Source organism: Somniosus microcephalus, chromosome 3 (assembly GCF_052327205.1).
Source record: "Somniosus microcephalus isolate GS21.2 chromosome 3, FLI_Smic_1.0, whole genome shotgun sequence".
Taxonomy (NCBI): Eukaryota; Metazoa; Chordata; class Chondrichthyes; order Squaliformes; family Somniosidae; genus Somniosus; species Somniosus microcephalus.
The window spans coordinates 283,670,790-283,693,396 of record NC_140989.1 but is presented as its reverse complement, the minus strand read 5'-3'; the positions used below and the strand labels follow the sequence as shown (position 1 = coordinate 283,693,396).

At 46.7% G+C, this 22,607-nt stretch overlaps 1 protein-coding gene across 6 annotated transcripts in view; it reads left to right on the top strand.

Annotated features, from left to right (window-relative positions):
- The window catches only part of firrm (fignl1 interacting regulator of recombination and mitosis), a 78,179-nt gene that overhangs the window by 5,671 nt on the left and 49,901 nt on the right, over positions 1-22,607 (top strand). For 3 of the 6 annotated variants that reach the window (XM_085982668.1, XM_085982667.1, XM_085982665.1), the window contains 5 exons: positions 7,417-7,505; positions 8,313-8,417; positions 9,642-9,782; positions 11,230-11,395; positions 16,357-16,441. In XM_085982668.1, the coding sequence (XP_085838794.1) occupies positions 7,417-7,505; positions 8,313-8,417; positions 9,642-9,782; positions 11,230-11,395; positions 16,357-16,441 (586 nt within the window). Of the gene's footprint in view, positions 1-7,373; positions 7,506-8,312; positions 8,418-9,641; positions 9,783-11,229; positions 11,396-16,356; positions 16,442-22,607 lie in introns of those variants that run through there. The other 3 variants (XM_085982662.1, XM_085982663.1, XM_085982666.1) reach the window with 2 other exon arrangements.

Below are 22,607 nucleotides of genomic sequence, written 5' to 3'. Positions count from 1 at the left end.
GAATCCGTTTGCTATGCACTTTGTTATTGGAAATGATCTGGAAAATCTATGGCCCGGATTTTGCGGTAAAGACAGCGCAACTGTTGGCGTCATTCACCGTTATCCTCTGAAAGGGAGAGCAACTTCTGGAATCAGTGCATGCGTAGATAAACCAGCCTGGCCTTCAGTCTTAACAAAGGGTTTGACCCGAAACGTTGACTCTATTTTCTCTCCACGAATGTTGCCTGGCCTGCTGAGTTTTTCCAGCATTTTCTGTTGTTATTAGGGAAATCCTGAAGTTGCGGTCAGTCATTCACTGCTCCGCCACAGGTGGCACTGTGAAACTCTCCAGAGGCAGCAATCAATTCAAATCACAGTCCCCGACAAAAACCTCCCTTTTTTTTATTAGTTTATGGGATGTGGGCATCACTGGCAAGGTCAGCATTTATTGCCCATCCCTAGTTGCCCCTGAGAAGGTGGTGGTGTGCCGCCGCCTTGAACCGCTGCAGTCCGTATGGTGAAGGTACTCCCACAGTGCTGTTACACATTACGCTGTTTAACCTCCGCCCCCACCCCCGAAAACGTTAAGCCTTGTTGAAAGAGGTGTAACTGAGTTTTTAACAGCGTATTGACTGCTGAACATTCTGACACTGAAAAACTAATTTTATATTTGTGGAATGTCAAATACTTCCATTGATGTAAGAATGACATCACTTAATATTTTTTTTAAAGTTTTTTTATTTTTCGTGCCTGGGATGTAGGCGTCACTGGCAAGGCCAGCATTTATTGCCCTTGAGAAGGTGGTGGTGAGCCGCCGCCTTGAACCGCTGCAGTCGATGTGGTGAAGGTACTCCAACAGTGCTGTTAGGTAGAGAGTTCTAGGATGTTGACCTAGCGACGATGAAGGAGTGGTGATATATTTCCAAGTCAGGATGGTGTGTAACTTGGAGGGGAACTTGCAGGTGGTGGTGTTCCCATGTGCCTGCTGCCCTTGTCCTTCTAGGTGGTAGAGGTCACGGGATTTGGGAGGTGCTGCCGAAGAAGCCTTGACGAGTTGCTGCAGTGCATCTTGTAGATGGTACACACTGCAGCCACGGTACGCCGGTGGTGGAGGGAATGAATGTTTAAGGTGGTGGATGGGGTGCCAATCAAGCAGGCTGCTTTGTCTTGGATGGTGCCGAGCTTCTTGAGTGTTGTTGGAGCTGCACTGATCCAGGCAAGTGGAGAGTATTCCATCACATGCCTTACTTGTGCCTTGTAGATGCCTGAAAGGCTTTGGGGAGTCAGGAGGTGAGATACCCACAGAATACTCAGCCTCTGACCAGCTCTTGTGGCCACAGTATTTATGTGGCTGGACATATCTGGGCAGTTTTCCACATTGTCGGGGATATGCCACTGGACGATGAAATGTAATAAAATGAGTTCAGGAATGGGGCTGGATGAGATTTGGAGGCAGAGGTGGAGCAGACTTTAGAACCAAAAGCAAGCTTCCCTCTAGATTGATAGTGGAATCTTGCAGGACTCCAAGCCACTGCTGGAGCTTCGCAGATCCTGGGCAGCTCATTTTAAAACTAGGTGTGCAGAAGCTGTGATCAGCTCATGTAATGTGTTCAGAGTACGGCCTGGGCTCAGTGTTAAAGTTTTTGTGTTCGGACAGTCCTGTTACATCATGAATCTTGACAGAGAGAGAAACTGGGAGAGAGAGAGAGGAAACAGAGACAGAGGGGACAAAGAGAGAAGGAGAGACAGAGAGAAGGGCCAGTGAGAGAAAGAGTGACAGAAAGGGAGAGCGAAATGGGCAGAGTCAGAGGAAACAGACAGCAAAATAAGAGAGAGAGAGAGACTTAAAGCCAAAAGGGAGTGGGAGAGAGAGAAAATGAGGTAGAGATAGAGGAGATAGTGGCTGGGATGGCAAGAGAGAGAATGAGGCAGAGAGAAGCGAGAGGGTACAGGCGGAGAGAGGGGGACTGAGTGAAGCAGAAAGAGGGATTGAGAATCACTGAAGAGAAAAGCAGAAAGAGTGAGAGACAGCGAGGCAGAGAGAAATGAGAGACATAGAGAAGAGAGCAAAGGTGAATGAGAGCGAATGAGGCGGGAAGGGATAGAGCAATTGAGAGAGAAAGAAATAGGTGGAGAGATGTGAGTAAGGCAGAGAGTGAGATAAAATGAGGCACATTGTGAAAGGGAGAAAAAATGAGATAGAGGTAGTTTATGATATTTCAGCTTCTACCTTCATCCTATGTGTATGTGCCAATTTTTTTTTACTCTCTGTGAACTTATAAAAAGTAAATTGTAATCTCTGCATTTTACTGATGGCCTCTACCTCTGACAATTTTTCTGGCCCATTTTTCCTCCTTTTCACTGTGGACGCACCTCTCCTGGCCCTCTGTTTGTACCTTCCTTGAACAGTAACCCAACCAGTCTCCTTCCCTCTTGACTACTCTTTTCTACCTCACTGGAATTGTTCTCATGCTGCACAACTTCTCTTAATTCTACTCACTTCTTTCAGATAAAATGTGTTGCAATGGGAACCCAAATGGGTTCCAACTATGTTTTTCTTTTTGTACAGTTTATTCAGGCCAACTCAGGCTCACCTCTGCCATCTTCCTATGTTACATTGATGACGGTATTAGTGCCACTTCCTGCTCTTGCTCTGATTTTTTAGACTGCACTCAGAATCAAGGGAATTTATAATGGAGAACAAAAAAATGGCTGACCAATTAAATACATACTTTGGTTCTGTCTTCACAAAGGAGGACACAAATAACCTCCCAGAGATGTTGGGGAACATAGGGTCTAATGAGAGGGAGGAATTGAATGAAATCAGTATTTGTAGGAAAATGGTGTTAGGGAAATTGATGGGATTGAAGGCCGATAAATCCCCAGGGCCTGATGATCTACATCCTAGGGTACTTATGGAAGTGGCCCTAGAAATAGTAGATGCATTGCTGGTCATCTTCCAAAATTCTATAGACTCTGGAACAGTTCCCATGGATTGGAGGGTAGCTAATGTAACCCCACTATTTAAAAAAGGTGGTAGAGAGAAAACGGAATTATAGACCGGTAAGTCTGACATCGGTAGTGGGGAAAATGCTAGAGTCCATTATAAAAGATGTAATAGCAGAGCACTTGGAAAACAGTGACAGGATTGGACAAAGTCAACATGGATTTACAAAAGGTAAATCATGCTTGACTAATCGACTGGAATTTTTTGAGGATGTAACTGGTAGAATAGATAAGGGAGAACCAGTGGATGTGGTGTATTTGGACTTTCAGAAGGCTTTCGATAAGGTCCCGCATAAGAAATTAGCGTGCAAAGTTAAAGCACACGGGATTGGGGGTAAGGTACTGTCTTGGATAGAGAACTGGTTGGCAGACAGGAAGCAAAGAGTTGGAATAAACGGGTCTTTTTCCGAGTGGCAGGCGTGACTAGTGGGGTACCGCAGGGATCGGTGCTAGGACCCCAGCTATTCACAATATATATAAATGATCGAAACAAGGGAACTCGATGTAATATCTCCAAGTTTGCAGATGACACAAAGCTGGGTGGGCATGTGTGCTGTGAGGAGGATGCAGAGAAACTCCAGTATGATTTGGACAGGTTGGGTGATTGGGCAGATGCATGGCAAATGCAGTATAATGTGGATAAATGCGAGGTTATCCACTTCGGTGGCAAAAACAGGAAGACAGATTATTATCTGAACAGCAATAGATTGGGAAAAGGGGAAGTGCAACGAGACCTGGGTGTCCTTGTGCACCAGTCGCTGAAGGTAAGCATGCAGATGCAGCAGGCGGTTAAGAAGGCAAATGGTATGTTGGCCTTCATAGCGAGAGGATTCGAGTACAGGAGCAAGGATGTCTTGCTGCAGTTGTACAGGGCCTTGGTGAGACCACACCTTGAGTATTGTGTGCAGTTTTGGTCACCTTATCTGAGGAAGAATGTTCTTGCCATGGAGAGAGTGCAGCGAAGATTCACCAGACTGCTACCTGGGATGGCAGGAATGACGTATGAAGAGAGATTGGGTTGATTAGGCTTATATTTGCTAGAGTTTAGAAGAATGAGAGGGGATCTCATTGAAACTTATAAAATTCTAACAGGACTAGACAGACTAGATGCAGGAAGGATGTTCCCGATGGCGGGGAGTCCAGAACCAGAGATCACAGTCTAAGGATAAGGGGTAAGCCATTTAGGACTGAGATGAGGAGGAATTTCTACACCCAGAGAGTGGTGAACCTGTGGAATTCTCTACCACACAAGGCAGTTGAGGCCAATTCATTAAATATATTCAAGAAGGAGTTAGATATATTTCTTAAGGCTAAAGGGATGTGGGGAGAAAGCAGGGACAGGGTACTGAATTTGGATGATCAGCCATGTTCTCATTAAATGGCGGAACAGGCTTGAGGGGCCAAATGGCCTACTCCTGCTCCTATCTTCTATGTTTCATTAATTGTGGTTCTAATTTACATAAATCTTTTCCCTTTACATAGTCCAATTCTGACTCTTCCCTTTCTGACTCTTCCCTTTCCGGAGTTTTCTCTTTGCATCTGTTAATGGGATTTCCACAGACATCTATTAAAAACGCCGCTACCACAACTACCTTGATAATGCTTCTTCCCAACCCTGCTTTCTGTGAAGCCTCCATCCCCATCTGGATCACATCTGTTCTGATTACTCCACTTTCCACATCAGAGCTACTGAAATGTTGTCCTTTTTTCTCAACTGAGATTTCCTCTCGACAGTGGTTAGCAAGACTTTGTCCCATTTCCTGCTTCTCTGCTCTCACCCTTTGCTTTTTATAACAACAAACTTCCCTTGTCTTCACTTTCCACCTCCATGAGCCCCCACTTTTGCCAGATCATCTGCCATTTGTGCCACTTCCAACACCATCTCAGACTGAGCAGGTTTTCCGCTCCCCTCTCTGCTTTCCGGAAGGACTGTTCCATCCAAGGTATCTTTTTTAAAATTTATTCATCCATGGGATGTTTTCCTCCTTAATAACAACAGAAAATGCTGGAAAAACTCGGCAGGCCAGGCAACATCCGTGGAGAGAAATTAGAGTGACGTTTCGGGTCTAACCCTTTTTCAAACTGGAAAGGAAATAAAATAGATCGAAGGCAGGGCTGCGATAGAACAAAAGTAAAAGAGACATTAAGAGGTATTCAAAACCAGACGAGATGGTAATAGGACAGTGGAGAGGAAAATGATGTGGCTGTGAAACCGAGTCTTGGCAGATACCTGATCAAACACGAGAAGGGAAACTGAAAGTAATGAAGATGAACAAGGTTGAAGAGCAGAGGGACTTGCTTATTTTTCAGTTCCAAAGAAGTGTACACACCCAAAATGTTAATTTATTTTCTCTTTATAGATGCAGATCTACTTGTTGTGAATTTATAGCAATTTCTGTTTTTATTTAAATGAATAGTATGTAAGTGACTGATCATCACAAGTTGCCTTTCCCAGTATCACAAAACTATGGATCTCCTTATCCGACTGAGCCTTCACTTACACCAAACCAAGCTTGGATTTACGTAATCAATGGGCCGTATATTCCGATGCCTATGAGTGTGTACGGGCTGTGTACACGCCCGTAGGGACATCGGAAATGCCGGTTTCAGGCATGCCAAGCGCATGTGCTGAAAACCGGTATTTCCGATCTGTTAAGAATGCTCTTGACAGATCGGATGCCTGCCCTGGAGAAGGGCTTCTGCGGGCGGATAGTTCCGCTTTCTGGAGAACCTCCGCCCGCAGAAAACCCTTAGAAATCTTAGGCCTGGTAAAAGCAGGCGTAAGGCCTGCTTTTACCAGCATAAGTGTTGAAAAAAACTTTTTTTTAAATGTCACTCATTTATCATTTAAAAATACTTTAAAAAAGGTACGTTTATTTTTAGCCCTGTAAATAACAAATTTTTTTCAAGAAATTAAATTTTTGTTTAAAATATTTAATTTATTGTAATTTCAACTAATTTTAAAAATGTGATTTAAAAAAAAATTATTTACTGTTTTACATTGTTTTGGGGGTGATCCCCATTCATATATTTGACAGGTCTACCTGTCAAGTGTATGAAGGGAGATTCCCTTTTCCTATTGGCTTCCCATGGCCCAGGTGATCCCAGGGACACTTGCGAACTGCATGCGCCTCTGGGATACTTGGGCCCTGCGCATTTCGAGTTTGGAGAGGCCCAGGAACGGAAGTATATGCACCTCGTGAGCCCTCGGGTAAGTCTGTAGATTTTTTTCCCAGATCGGAGGCCTCCGCACGCAGGAAGCCTCCGATCGTAAAATATGGGCCATTACTTCCTGATTTATCTTAGCCTGCAACCTTGGCAGTGGTGTTTTGCATTGTGCACCATGGTTTCTCAATTAAAAAGCAATGATTTTTTAAAAAGTCTGTCCACACACGTGCACCCCAGATTCACAAAAAGTCACCCTTCCACTTTTTTTACTCAGTGTCCTTGTTCCTCTTGAAGGAGAAGATTAATTTGCATTTCAGCTTTCTTGCCTAGAAAATTTGTTTTAAAGTAGGCATACGGTTTTATCTGGGAACCAGTATAACACAACATATTGAATTGTTTGTTCGTTCTGAATAGTTCGTATTCTAATTTAATGGCCCAGATTTTGTGGTAGGAATAACGGTGAGGCTATCGGCGCTCACCGTTATTATGGAGTAAATCGGACAGCAACTTCCGGCATCTGCACATGCGCAGTTAAACATAGAAATCAGGAAGTTGCTGTCAGAGTTCCCCTGCTCCTCCACAAGCTTCACTACACCAGTACCTCACCGAGAGATGCGGCATTAAAACACATGAAGGGCGTGAAGTTATGGTACTTACCCCCTAGATACACCAGAAATAGTTGGGGCTTGTCCATTCAAGTGCAAGTGAATTTTTAACGCCGCGATCAGTCTTGATTGCTACCAAATAACCTCTCTGGCATTGAAAATTTACTTTTACAAGTGGAGTCTCATTCCATCAGATTTTAATTATTGTTGGAGATTTTATAATTATTTCTCTCTCAATCTCATCTTTCCCTCATTATTTCTCTTTCTATACATGATTTTACATTGAATTAAGTACTCTAACTTACACTTCCTGGTTTAGACTGCGTGTCTCAATGAGGGTTCTTCAATCTGATTTTGAAGAGACACGCTGTTGCTTGTCCCTAAGTTGCCGCGCAAAAGCCCACTAAAAGTCTGTGGGCAGCTGTAAGCATAATGAATGGCGAGTGCCGTTCGTTCACTGCTGACTGCAAAATCCGGGCCAATGTGTTTTTTGCTGTGATTGTTTAAACGTGTGTTGTTTGCCTATATGACTTCTTTGCAAATAAATGTTGCAACTAAATATAAAAAAGTGAAAAATTACAGTTCTGAAGCAAAGCACAATGTACAATTTGTAAATTAGGAATCTCAAGAGTGCTAAAATCACTTGATTTTTTTAAAGGAGTATTGAAGATTCTCACAGACAAGTTTCTGCCCCACATCAGCCTTGCTGAGATAGAACAGACGTTTTTCTCTCAAGTATTACCCAGGGTATGTTAATTTTCTAGTTTCAATGTATATTTATTGTATTTACTTTTTAAAACATAATTTAGTCCATTTTGTTTTGATCTGCCAATTTTCTTCACTGGAAGCATTCAGTCCTCGCTAGAGTACTGTTCCATGGGCACCAAGTGGCCATCAATTCATGTGTGTGTTGACAGAATATTCCACCATAGATGCATCATAACCCAGTTTGATCCTGTCCTCACCTAACTTCCACATGTGTATTTCCAGCAGGGGTCACTGGCTGGTGATCAGGAGAGGGAATCCTGGCTGGTTTCCCCCTCCCTAGCCTAAGGGCAGTGAGACTAACTGTAAACCCACTCCCTCGCCACCATCCAGGCTGAAATGAACTGACTTGGCATAGACCAGGGATCAAACTATGGACCTTCCTGTTCACTGTGGCTGGTCTGCTCATTGGGTAGCTATTAGAGAGCTCATACCATTATATCCTTTGATATATTGCGTGTTACGTTGAAAGAGCAATGGTACAATCTCTAGGAATTGTGTAATACTGTATCTGGTATCTTACTACTGTTTCATTATCTGAGTAGCTGTCATATGGATTTTGCTCAAGATACAAAATGAGTAGTGGACAAGAGTTAAAACAACTAAACACTGCTAAGCAACTGCTTTACATTTCACAAGTCAAAAAAAATCTTGCAATTTCAAACTTTTAACCATATTTATTTCTTTTATCATTTTTGAAGTTATTTCCCCCCCATTCCTTTAGTTTCAATGACCACAAACCATTCCGCAGCTGAAAGGTAAAATCCATGATGGTTTTTTTCCTGCTAGGCATTGACATTGTTTGATGAGCTTGCAAATGAGTTATCCCGGCAGGCAGGAGGCTTGTCCAGTCAAAACACTGACCTGCAGGCAGCATTGAGGAACACTATACAGGTAGGACCTTTTAAAGTTCAAATGGTTCTTTTCTTTTTTTTAAATTACTAATCCTCATTTTATACTTGAAAGTTTATGTAAGTGACGCTAGTGATGTGAATGGCTGTGTCACTGCACATATAGAATAGAATGGTTACAGCACAGAAGGAGGCCATTCAGCACGTTGAGCCTGTGCCGGCTCTCTGCAAGAGCACTTCAGCTAGTCCCACTACCCCGCCCTTTCCCGTAGCCCTGCAATTTTTTTTCCTTCAGGTACTTATCCAACTCCCTTTTGAAAGCCATGATTGAGTCTGCCTTCACCACCCTTTCAGGCTGTCCATTCCAGATCCTAACTACTCGCTGCGTAAAAAAGTTTTTCCTCATGTTGTGAATCACTGAAGGGTTGAGTTCAAATACAGGCAGCAACAGAACCATTAGTTTTACTTCTATTCCTTGTAACATAATGGATTTGATTATCAGGGTTAAACTTGAGGATTATCTGTACAATAAAAGCTTAGTAAACAGCAGTCAATGTGGATTCAGAAGGAACGATCCTGCCTGATCAATCTTCTCAACTCCTTTGAGGAAGTGACAACTCAAGTGGACTGTGGTAAGCCCTACAATGTTGTGTACCTGGACATTCAAAAGGCATCTGTAAAAGTTTCATACTGAAGGCTATCAGTTAAACTCAAAACTGTGGGGATTCCTGGGGATTAAACCGTTGGAGTGGATAAGAAAATGGCTGAAGGGTAGAAAACAAGTAATCATTATGCCAGAATGGGTGGAAGTATCAAATGGGGTGTCCCAGGGTTCGATGCTGGTACTATTACTGTTTCTAATTTACGTAAATTACTTGGATTCAGAAACTCAATGCAAAGTGGTCAAATTTGCAGATGGTATCAAACTAGGAAGGGTAGTGAAATTGCAGGAGGCAGCTCAGAAATTACAGAATGAATTGGACAAAATATGTAAATAAACAGAATAATGGCAGATGAAATTTATTAATTATGCTGAGATTAACTGCAGTCTGGTAAATGATAAAATTGTACTTTTTTTTATTAGTTCTACTAGTACTGTAAAGGCTGTAAGAGAAACCACTATCTTGAAATCAAATAATGTTAATTTGATTTGAGCATTTACAAAATAGAATGTTTGTTTTCTGAAGAAGGTATGTGATCCACCTGCACATGCGCATTATATGTTCTGCAAACTGCTAATATAATTTCTGTTGTTTTCTATACACAGTCTCAGGTCCAGCTTTTGGAGGTTCTAATGAATCTTGTGCATCATATGTGCACACTCGAGGAGGCTCTGGCCTTGGCAAGCATCCATTCACTATCCTTGACTGTCTTTCATGTCCTGAAGAATACCTTTCGTCACTGCAAGGTGAGATACATGAAATAGACTACAAAAAGTATAAACTTTATGTTTATAATTTGTTATTTTCTATTTGGGTCATACCCTTTTTACAAGGGTGATCTTTGGTGCTCTTGAGCTGGCATCAGCAGTAACGCCCCTTTTTGAGTGGTTTTTGCTCCCCTTCCCTGGGGAAAATTGGAGAAAGCAAAATGCTGCAAATCTGAAATTAGAACAAAATGCTGGAAAAACTCAGCAATCTCCATTGAGACTGACTAGTAAGAAAGAACTTGCATTTATCTAGTGCCTTTCACAACCTCTGGATGTCCCAAAACATTCCATAGTCAAAAGTTTGAAGTTTCATCCCTGTTGTGATATAGGGAACTGCAGCAATCAATTTGCGCATAACAAGGTCCCACAAACAGCAGTGAGATAAATGAGCAGATTTAGTGGTGTTGGTTGAGGGATAAATGTTGGCTTGGATACTGGGAGAACTCCGCTGCTTATCTTCAAATAGTGCCACGGGATCTTTTATGTCCACCTGAGAGAGCAGACAGGGCCGCAGATTAACCTTGTATCTGAAAGATGGCACTTTGATGGTGTAGCCCTCCCTCAGTACTGCACTGAAGTGTCAGCCTAAATTATGTGCTGAAGTCTCTGATATTCTGACTGAGGCAAGACTGTTACCACTGAGCCAAAGATGACGCTGACTACTGAACAAAGTATCAGAAGGTTGTGGATTTTAGCTCTACTCCAGGAGTGCTTCCTCTTCTCCCTGCCCAATCTCTCCTCAGACGACCCCCTGCCCTAGCCCTGAACCCACGTATTTCACTCCTATCTCCCTTCATGCTCTCTCCGAGCTCATTTTGTTAATGATACCCACCTCCTGCTCCCTTGAACCCATTCTCAATGAACTGCTGATCATCCTATTAACCCTCCTGGTCCCATGCTAGCTGACAATGTAAGTGGATCTTTCTGTTCAGGTACTTTCCCTCTCCCTTTTAAAACTGGCATCATCACCCCCTCCTCAAAGAAACATCGACTAGAATAGTTATTTATTTTCTGTAAAGCAGGAGTACATCCTTAGAACATGAAAGGTGCTCTATAAATAAAAGTTTGTTTTTCTCTCTTTTTTATCTTTCTCTTTGTCTTTTTCTCTGTCTTTCTCTCCCCCTCCCACCCCAGGACCAACATAATTATTTCTCAGGAGAGAGTCAAAGGGAGATAATAGAATAGTTCTTCTGTATGAGCTGGCATATGTGCTGATTATAATACTTTTTATTTCTATTGCTGTTCAGCATAGTATGTATAGGCTAGCAAATGTATGATTTTTTTAAAGTCAAATTGTAACTAAAATTGAGTTTCTATCTCCAGGCCAAGTACTCAAGTGTAATGATGTGTCATTATGTTGATAATTTGTCTGCCATGTACAGGGATTTCCCTTTTTCTGACGACTCTGCTTTTTACCTGTATTTAGGACAGTGAGACCTTATACAATGGTCGCTTGCACTTGGTTGCAGACCTGCTGCAATCTTTATTTAAGGAAGCATATTCCCTTCAAAAGCGGTTCATGGAACTGCTGGATCGGATAGTTTTGGAATCAGCAGCTGCTACTGATGAAGATATTGCATTTATGGTGACTGGTGCGTTTGGAGTATTCTACTTTTGAGTTTGTCTGTTATTTCTGAAAGTTATCTATACTGTTTAATAAGAACATAAGAAATAGGAGCAGGAGTAGGCCATTCGGCCCTTCGAGCCTGCACCGCCATGCAATGAAATCATGGCTGATCTTCTGCCTCAACTCCATTCACCGGCCCTATCGGCATATCCCTTGATGTTGATGCCCTTACCAGTCAGAAATCTATCGACTTCTGTTTTGAATATACCCAATGACTGAGCCTCCACAGCCCTCTGTGGTAGACAATTCCAAAGATTCACCACCCTCTGTGTGAAGAAATTTCTTCTCATCTCAGTCATGAATGGCCCAACCTTTATCTTGAGGCTGTGGCCCCTGGTTCTAGACTCCCCAGCTAAAGGAAACATTCTCCCAGCATCCATCCTATCAAGCCCTGTAATCATTTTGTATGCTTCAATGAGATCCCCTCTCATTCTTCTGAATTCAAGAGAATACAGGCCTAGTTTACTCAATCTCTTCTCATACGACAGTCTCGCCATCCCAGGAATCAATCTCGTGAACCTTCGTTGCACTCCCTCTATGGCAAGTATATCCTTCCTTAGGTAAGCAGACCAAAATTTTACACAGTACTCCAGGTGTGGTCTCACCAAGGCCCTATATAATTGGAGTAAGACTTCTTTACTCCTGTACTCTCATCCTCTTGTAATGAAGGCCAGCATACCATTTGCCTTCCTAATGGCTTCCTGCACCTGCACATTCACTTTCAGTGACTCATGTACAAGGACACCCAGGTCCCTTTGAGCATCTGCATTCCCCAATCTTTCACCATTTAAGAAATACTCTGCCTTTCTGTTTTTTCTACCAAAGTGGATAACTTCACATTTATCCACATTATATTCCATCTGCCATGTTCTTGCCCACTCACTGAGCCTGTCGGGATCCCCTTGAAGCCTCTTCACAACTGCCACCTAGCTTTGTATCATCCACAAATTTGGAAATGTTACATTTAGTCCCCTCATCCAAATCATTGATATAGATTGTGAATAGCTGGGGCCCAAGCACCGATCCTTGCGGTACCCCACTAGTCACAGCCTGCCATCCTGAAAAAGACCCGTTTATCCCTACTCTCTGTTTTCTGTCTGTTAACCAATTCTCAATCCATGCTAGTATATTACCCCCAATTCCATGTGCCCTAATTTTGTTCACCAACCTCTTGTGTGGGACCTTATCGAAGGCCTTCTGAAAATCCAGATACACCACATCTACTGGTTCCCCTTTGTCTACTCCACTAGTTACATCCTCAAAGAACTCCAATAGGTTTGTCAAACAGGATTTCCCTTTCATAAATCCATGTTGACTCTGCCCAATCTTACTATTCGTTTCTAAGTGTCCAGTTATTGCATCCTTTATAATAGATTCCAGCATTTTCCCAACTACTGATGTGAGGATAACAGGTCTGTAGTTCCCCATTTTCTCTCTCCCTCCTTTCTTAAATAGCTATATTTGCTATCCTCCAATCTGCAGGAAGCGTTCCAGAATCTATAGAATTTTGGAAGATGACAACCAATGCGTCCACTATCCCCAATGGCCACCTCTTTCAAAACCCTAAGATGTAGGTCATCCGGTTCTTGGGATTTATCGACTTTTAGTCCCATTAATTTTGCTGGTACTGTTTTTTTTACTAATAATTTCATTAAGTTCCTCATTCTCGCCACACCCTTGGTTTTCTCGTATTTCTGGGAGGTTTTTTGTGTCTTCCTCCGTGAAGACAGAAACAAAGTATTTATTACATTTCTCTGCCATTTCCTCATTCCCCATTATAAATTCTCCAGTCTCTGACTGTAAAGGACCGACATTTACCTTCGCCAGTCTTTTCCTTTTCACATACCTATAGAAGCTTTTACAATCAGTTTTTATATTTTTTGCTAGTTTGTGCTCATATTCCATTTTCCCTTTCATCATCAATGTCTTGGTCCCCCTTTGCTGATTTCTAAAAAGATCCCAATCCTCAGGCTGACTGCTTTTTCTAGCAACTTTATAAGCTTCCTCCTTTGACTTAATACTAGCTTTAATTTCTTTTGTTAGCCATGGTTGGATCACTTTTCTTTTTGTATTTTTATGCCCTAGAGAAATATATGTTTGTTGAAAATTATGCATTATTTCCTTGAATGTTAGCCATTGCATGTCCACCTTCATACCTTTTAGTGTAGTCTCCCAATCTACCATGGCCAACTTGTCCCTCATACTCTTGTAGTTTCCTCTGTTTAGATTGAAGACCTTAGTTTCAGATTGGACTACATCACTCTTAAACCTAATGTAAAATTCAATCATATTATGGTCACTTGTCCCTAAAGTCCCCTTTAACCACAAGATTATTGATTAGCCCTTTCTCATTACACAGTATCAGATCCAGAATAGCCTGTTCCCTGGTTGGTTCCTCCAAATACTGATCCAGGAAACCATCTCGCATGCATTCCAAGAATTCATCCTCCACACCATTAGTGGTAATTTGATTTGCCCAGCCAATATGTAGATTAAAGTCCCCCATGATTACCATATTGCCCTTGTTGCATGCACTTCTAATTTCTTGATTGATACTGTGCCCTACATTACCACTACTGTTTGGTGGCCTATACACAACTCCCACCAATGTTTTCCGCCCTTTGCTGTTTCTTCGCTCCACCCAAACTGATTCCAGTTCTACATCACGATCTGCCGAGCCAAGATCTTTTATCTCTACCGTACCGATCTCATCCCTTATTAACAGCGCGACGCCACCTCCTTTTCCTTTTTGTCTGTCCTTCCTAAATGTTGAGTACCCTGGAACATTCAGTTCCCAGCTTTGATTACCCTGCAACCATGTCTCTGTAATGGCAATTGCAGCATATCCATTTACTTCTATTAGTGCCATTAATTCATCCACCTTGTTGCGAATGCTACGTGCATTTAGATAAAGTGCCTTCAACTTTGCCTGTTTAATATTTTTCTGCACTTTGAACCTCTTTACTGTTGGCCTTTGTTTCTACTCCCTACTAGTTTTTCTGACTACTTTTCTAACTTGCACTTCCAGCTTTGTTTCTCTCCGTTCCGTTCTGGGCCCACACTTAGATTCCCAGCCCCCTGACAAACTAGTTTAAATCCTTCTCAACTGCACTAGCAAACCCCCCTGCGAGGATGAATGTGTATATTTATACAGTATTCCTAATTGGAATTTCTGTGTATAGGTTCAATAATACTTGTGTAATAATTTTTTTTTAATGTCCGTCATGTTTAAAATTTTCCCTCGTCTTCTGGTGACCTCTCAATTTGCAAAATATGTGCACCTTTATTTCACAGTGATTGAGATCACAGCAGATCTGAGTGACAATGGGCCAGATTTTGCTGTGAAAATAATGGTGAGTTTAATGGCGCTCACCGTTATTTATGCGCAAATCAGGCAGCAACTTCTGGCGAGAGTACATGTGCAGTTAATGATGAAAATCCGGAAGTTGCTGTCCGAGATGTACTGCCCTTCGTAAGCTGCGTGTAAACGTCCTCTCGCCGTCTGGTTCCCCATTCAAATGTATTGAATGGCGTGAAGTTCCTGTTGACATCGTAGATACGGACTAAACTCGCCACAAAAAGTTAGGGTTTTTCCATTCCAGTCTAAGTACTCTTTCAACGACGTGGAAGCCTTAATTACTGCCAAACAACCTCTCTGGCACTGAAAATTAACTTTTACAAGTGTGTCGTCTCATTCCATCAGCTTCTAATTATTGTTGGAGATTTTTTTAAAAATTAAAAATGTTTATTTTTACTTTTTCTTTCTGTCTCTTTTGTCTCTCTCTCTTAATCCAATCTTTCTTTCTCTTTATTTCGCTTTCTGTACCTGAATTGACATTGAATTCACTATTCTAACTTACACTTCCTGGTCTGGACTCTGCGCTACTCATTAATGATTCTTCAGTCTGATTGGTTAAGGAGATACACAGATCCCAAATGCCCTGTAGAGGGCGCTGCACAGTTTGGATGTTTGGCTGACAGCAACTTGCCCATAGAAATTCTTTGGCCAAGTGCAAGCCTAACGAATAGCTGGCCCCGCTCATTCGCCGCTCACAGCAAAATCCGGCCCAATATTTCTTATCCATGGTTCTTTAGAAACGACAACATAAGTTTACCTCAGAGAAGGAGATACACTGACTTGAAGTTCAATCTTTTTGGCATTGTATTCATTGGCTGAGTTAATGTGTAAAATTTAATGAGCATTCATTTATTATAGTTTTCAAACTGCAAAATATAATTACTGCAAAGTCAAGGTATCTATAATAAATGTAATTTTTGTTTTGTATAGATTGTCAATGATCTGGAAAGATGACTTGTATGGATATATTTCCAATCCATTTCAGTGTGATAGAGAGTTTCTTTTGTGTAGTTAATCCCATGTCACTACAACCTGTGAGCCAAAATCAACTTCTGTGTAACAGGAGATTTGACCAAAGGTGACTGCAACCTTCCATCCTGCTTCTTGCCATGTTAATTATTCTGAAGAAGATAATGCCTCCAACTCCAATCAGAAGCTGTGAATAAGATTGAATAAATTCATTATGAAGGATTAGTACATCCAGGCCTTTTATAATGAGCTAGATGTTAATACCATCAGTACTGCCTTTTCTTTTAATGTGTAGTGTTCTGTGATTTTACAGGTTACCTAAAAATGAGCAGCTGAAATGCAGTTTACTCACTGCAGTATAAATTTTGTTGAGTTGAGTTACATGGATAGGTCAGAACCCAATGACAGTGATTTTCAATTTTGTAAGATTGTTTTGAAATGCTACTCTTGAGAAATTGCCTTCAGCTAATCTGTGTCAGTTAAAATGATGGCAATGCTTCTTGGATATTGACATCACTGAGATAAATATTTCTCATCTTTAGTGGCACTTGGCATTTTTTTGTGTACCTGCTTATTTCTAAATATCTCCCATTTTGCAGTGGTTCACAATATTTTGGAGATTTGTTCAGTCATTTCCAAGATGGACCATGCCCTACATGCTAACACATGGAAGTTCCTTATTAAGTAAGTACAAACTGTATTGGTAAAATGCTTTTTTTTGCCTCCTCCTAATTTCCTGTTCTTCCAGAAGACTAATGCTAGTATATTAGTACGATAGCAAAATACTGCAGATGCTGGAAATCCGAAATAACAACAGAAAATGCTGGAAAAACTCAGCAGGCCAGGCAACATCCGTGGAGAGAAATGAGAGTCAACGTTTCGGGTCAAAACCCTTTACCAAGATTAAGAGGCACAGGGAATGAAATAGATTAAGAGGCTGGGCTGGGAGAGAACAAAAGAGAAGAGACATTAAGAGGTATCCAAAACGAGATGAGACGGTGATAGGACTAGTGGAGACAAAAGACAGCTCTAGATTAGGTGTGAAATGCGCTGGCAGAATGGGAGACAGCTGCCATGTTGTCTCCCATTCTGCCAGCGCATTTCACACCTAATCTAGAGCTGTCTTTTGTCTCCACTAGTCCTATCACCATCTCGTCTCGTTTTGAATACCTCTGAATGTCTCTTCTCTTTTGTTCTCTCCCAGCCCAGCCTCTTAATCTATTTCATTCCCTGTGCCTCTTAATCTTGATAAAGGGTTTTGACCTGAAACGTTGACTCTAATTTCTCTCCACGGATGTTGCCTGGCCTGCTGAGTTTTTCCAGCATTTTCTGTTGTTATTTAGTATATTAGGTTATTTTACAAAGATAATTCTTGCACTACCCAATTCTAAATGTACTTCTTCCTGAAACAGATGTTGTAGTGTCCGAGTATAAATAATACACAGACTGCAGGAGAACAATAATAACAGGTATTTACTGAACAGAGGGTACTCTTTTTATTTGGACCCAAAAAACTGTAAATAAACAAAAGTTCAACTAAAGCTTAACAAATCAAATTAAAATTTGGTTTTCTGTGTTGATGATGCACTCCAGTCCCCGCGGCGCCCATCGGTCGCGGAAATACTCAAGCGCACCGGCGGACACCGCGTGCTCCATCTCCAGGGCCACCCGGGCGCGAACATGGCCGCGGAAGAGATGCAGGCAATCCGGCTGGACGACCCCCTCAACCGCCCGCTGCCTGGACCAATTGATGGCTCTTTTAGCCAGGCCCAGGAGCAGGCCCACAAGGAGGTCCTCCAACCTGTCCGCTCCCCTCCGCACCGGGTGACCGTAGATCAAGAGCATGGGACTGAAGTGCAACCAAAAATCGAGGAGCAGCCCCTTCAAGTAGTGAAAGAGGGGCTGCAACCTCTCACAATCCATATAAACGTGTAACACGGACTCCTCCAGGCCGCAAAAAATGCAGGCGGCCTGGGAGTCCGTGAACCTACTTAAAACCTTATTGCACGGGACCGCTCCGTGCAACACCCTCCAGGCCAAGTCCCCGATGGAACAAGGGAGGACTCCCGCATAGAGAGCCCTCCATTGGGGACCTCCGCTACCGCCGGTCGGCAAAACGCCACGCCAAGGCGTGTCCGGACGGTAGACGAAGATGGCAAAGTGGAGAGTGTGCAGGAGCAGCCCGTACAGGAAACCCCTCCGCGCGGAATGAAAAGGCACGGAGGGTATTTCCTCGAGACGGCTCAAGTTGTGAGGCGCCGGTTCCCGAGGGGAGTTTCGGGGCCGGGCGCCGATGAGGAATTCCGTCCGAACGGGGGTAAGCTCGGACGGGATCGCCCCACGTGCTTGAGCGGCCTCGATACACCTAGTGGAGTCGGGGCCCAGTGCCGCTTTTACCGATTCGATGGTTTTGACCGCGAGCCGGACGTTGGCCCAGGACAGGCGCCGCGCCAGCTCCTCCGGCGCCATCCAGCCCGCTCCTCCGCCATCGAGCAGGTCCCCGACTCTGGTCACCTTCCCAGCCACAGCCCTACCCTCCGCCAGCCGCCCGAACCCGTGTTCGTGGAGGTGCGGATTCCTGAGCAGCGGCTCCCGAAGGAGAGCCGCCGCTCCTGACGGGGGAGAGCTCCGCCTGGAAGCGACGTAGTTCCAAACCCATAGTAGTTCCTGGTAGAAGACAGGCAGCTCCCGCAGGCCGGCACGCCTGCTGCCCACTTTCGCAAACAGGAGCTGCGTGTCGTAATTGAGGCCATGCAGCTGGCGGAAGAAAAACGTCGCCAGCGCACACCATCTCGGAGGATTCTCGACGTACAGGTATCTCTGCAGCGTCTGAAGATGGAAAGTCGCAGCCTGGGTGTGAAGGCACACCAGCGCCTGACCGCCCTCCCTAAGCGGGAGACACAGAACCGCGGCAGAGACCCAGTGCTTCCTTTTGTCCCAGAAGAAGTCGATGAGCTTCTTCTGAATCTTGGCGACAAACGCAGGGGGAGGGATCAAAGTGACCAACCGGTACCACAACATGGTGGCCACCAGCTGGTTTATGACCAGCGCTCGACCCCTGTAGGACAACACTCGGAGCAGTCCTGTCCAGCGTCCTAGGCGAGCGGTGACTTTGGCCTCCAGCTCTTGCCAGTTCGCCGGCCAAGCGTCCTCGGCAGGGCTAAGGTAGACTCCCAAATAGAGGAGGTGCGTGGTGCTCCAGGCGAAAGGCCTGAACTCCTCCGGCAGGGAGTCCACCCGCCACTGACCCACCAGGAGTCCGGAACATTTCTCCCAGTTGATCTTGGCGGAGGATGCGTCCGAGTAAATCTGCTGGCATTCCCGCATCCTCCGCAAGTCAGCGGGATCCGTGACCATGAGGAGCACGTCATCGGCGTAAGCTGAGAGGACCACCTCCACGCCCGGCCCTTGCAGAGCCAGTCCCGTCAACCTTTTCCGCAAGAGGCGCAGGAAAGGCTCCATGCAAATGGCATATAACTGACCGGACATGGGGCATCCCTGACGCACCCCCCTCCCGAAGCGAAGGGGCGCCGTCAAGGACCCGTTAACTTTAATCAGACACTCCGCGGCGGCGTACAGAAGTCGGATCCGGGCGACGAAATGCGTCCCGAACCCGAATGCGCGCAGAGTCCCGAAGAGATACTCGTGATCCACCCTGTCGAACGCCTTCTCCTGATCCAGGGAAAGGAAGGCGACCGACAGACCAGCCCTCTGGGAGTGGTGGACCAGGTCCCGGACCAGATGGATGTTATCGTGGATGGTCCGGCCCGGGACCGTGTAGGACTGGTTGGGGTGGATCATGTGGGCCAGCACGGTGCCAAGGCGAGCAGACATGGCCCTGGCAAAGATTTTATAGTCCGTGCTGAGGAGGGAGACCGGGCGCCAGTTCTCAAGGAGGCGGAGATCGCCCTTCTTAGGCAGCAGGACAATGACCGCGCTGCGCCAAGAGAGGGGCATCTCCCCGGTCGCCAAACGTTCCCCCAGGACCCGCGCGTAGTCGCCCCCCAAGACGTCCCAGAACGCCCTGTGGAACTCCACGGTCAGCCCGTCCAGCCCCGGGGACTTTCCCCTAGAGAGCTGGCGGAGGGCGCCGGTCAGCTCCGCCAGACTTAGCGGAGCGTCCAATTTTTCGGCGCCCTCCGGGCCAACCTTCGTCAGGTCCTCCCACAAAACTCTGCACACATCCTCGCTGGACGGATCCGGAGAGAACAGAGCCCCGTAATAGGCGCGGGTCTCCGCGCTGATTCCCTCCGGATCCGAGACCAGAGATCCGTCGTCGGCCAGCAGCCCCAAGAGCTGCTTACGGACCCCCCGTCTTTTTTCCAGCGAGTAGAAGAAGGGGGAGCCGCGGTCCAGGTCCCGCAGGAGCTGGATCCGCGACCTCACGTACGCACCTCGGGACCCGACGAGCTGCAGGTCCTTCAGCGCACCCTTCTTCTCTTCGTACACCTTCCGCAGGGCCGGGTCCTCGACGACCTGACCGAGACGGGACTCCAGGTCGAGCACCTCCTTCTCCAACCGCCCGACCCGGGCCTCCCGCCTCTTGGTCGACCCCTTCGCGTACTCCTGACAGAAGAGACGGATGTGAGCCTTGCCCACATCCCACCATAGCCTCAACGAGGGGAAGCCCCCCTGCTTCCTTCTCCAGTCGGCCCAGAATCGACGAAACGAATCCCGGAACCGTGCGTCCTCCAGCAGCAGGTTGTTAAAATGCCAGTACACGGACCCCCCCGGCGCGTGCAGCGGAGCGAGCTCCGCCCACACCAGGTGGTGGTCCGTGCACGGCACCGGCCGCATGGAAGCTGCCGGAACGCAGGAGACGTACGCACGGGAAATGTGGAGGCGGTTGATTCTGGACCTTCCTCCCCCAGACCTCACGCTAGTGAAGGCGCTGGAGTCGGGGTGGAGATTTCGCCAGACGTCCACCAAGTCGAAGGACCCAACCAGGTCCCTCAACTTCTCCATCGCCGCCGGGCTTCGCGGGGGACCCGAACGGTCCCTCGCCTCTCGGGTGCAGTTAAAATCCCCCCCGAGGATGACGCACTCGCCCACGTCGATGGAGCCCAAGAGAGCGGACACTTCTTCGAAGAAGCGCACTTGCTGCGCACTGGTCTGAGGGGCGTACACGTTCACTAGATGGAGCGGCACGCCCCCCAGGCGAACAGTGACCTGGAGCAAGCGGCCCGGCACGTGCTCCTTGACCCCCAAGATCTCCGACTGAAAATGCGGGGCCAGCAAGATAGCCACCCCGCTGGAATTGTTGGAGAGGTGACTCATGCTGACCCCTCCTTGCCACTCCAGGAGCCACGTGGCTTCGTCTCCCGGAACGGTGTGGGTTTCTTGCAGGAAGCACACCGCATACTTCCCGTCCCGAAGGACCGAGAAGTTATTGAATCTGCGGCGCGCCTCCCTGCTGCCGTTGATGTTGAGGCTGGCTATGGTTATCTTCATGTCAGAAGCATAGTGCAACCTCTACCTACACCTAACGGGGGGAGGAAGCGCAGCCGCTGGTCAGCCGCCACTTCCTCAGCAGCCCAGTGAGAAACGTTGTGAGCCGACGCAGCTCGAGCGGGTTCACACCCTCGTCCGCGCCCATGATCTTAATGGCGGCGCGGACGGAATCGATGAGCAGCGCCAGCTCCGACCACCTGTCGAGGGCCAGCCGGACCTTATTGCGCTGACCCAGGCACGTGGCCATAAAATCCCGGAGTTCCCTTACGGAAATGAGGGGAGACTCGGCAAGGGGCACGAGGTCATCCATCGCCACATCGGCGCTGGAGTCTGAATCGTCCTCCGTGCCCATCACCGAGTCCCCATCCTCCTCCAGGGGGTCGTCACCAGCGGCCGACCCGTCCGCCGCGCAGTGCGAAGCGAACGACTCGGCCGCGCAAGCCAGCCCTGCCTCCGCCCGGATCCCACCCCCAGGATCGGCGGCAGAGGATTTCTCCCTGGGCTCCTCTAGGGGTGCCGGGCCAGAAGACGGCGGCGGTTCAGAGCTCCCCTCCGCCTCAGACGCCGGAACGATCGGAGAAACCGGGGAGAGAACAATTTCCAGCTCCTCCAGTACGTCCGGCACCAGAGACGCAGCCAGGGGGCCATCCTCCTCCCCGCCACCAACCTCCGACCCAGCGGACGTGGGGTTTTGAATTAAAAGCTCTACCAGGACGAGCATCCCCTGGGAGACGTCCGGGTCGCATTGGGCAAGCTCATTATCCTCGAGCTCGCCCGACCCAGCCCCCAGGCTGCCCGACCCGGCGAGGGGTAACGGCACCGATAAAAGGTCAATTTCAATTACTGCCGCGGGTTGTTCCGCAACCCCCCCCACGGGCAGGGTCTCATCCCCATCCCCGGGAGGCACGTGCTGGACAGACACATCTGCCTCAGCCTCCCGAGGGACAGGCGACCCCTGCCGATCGCTGGTGATGACGACAGCGCTGGGGGTGGGGGGGGGGGGCGCAGTACCCGCGGCGGGCGACGACTCCCCCTGCTTGGAGGGACCTTCCTCCTCCCGGTCCTCCTCCTCATCCAGGGGGTCGCGCCTTTTTAGCACGGAGGGAGCGAGGGAGACCTCCATGTCTGCAAAGGCCTCCTCCTCGACTCCCTCCGGCGGAGCAGGTTTGTCGGGTTCCTCGGGCCCGAGCCCGGCCGCAGGTATTGGCATTACCGTTGCGGCCACAGGCTCGGGCACGAGGCCCCTCCCGCTCACATCTGCCCTGATCAACTCCGCGAGGAGCGCGGGTGTAAGGGGCTCAAGGGGCAAGGGCTCGCCATCCACAGGGGGACCCGCCCTAAGGTGCTTCTTTTTTCCCCGCGCCTTCTTTCCGGCCGGACACGCTCCCTCCCCCCCGCC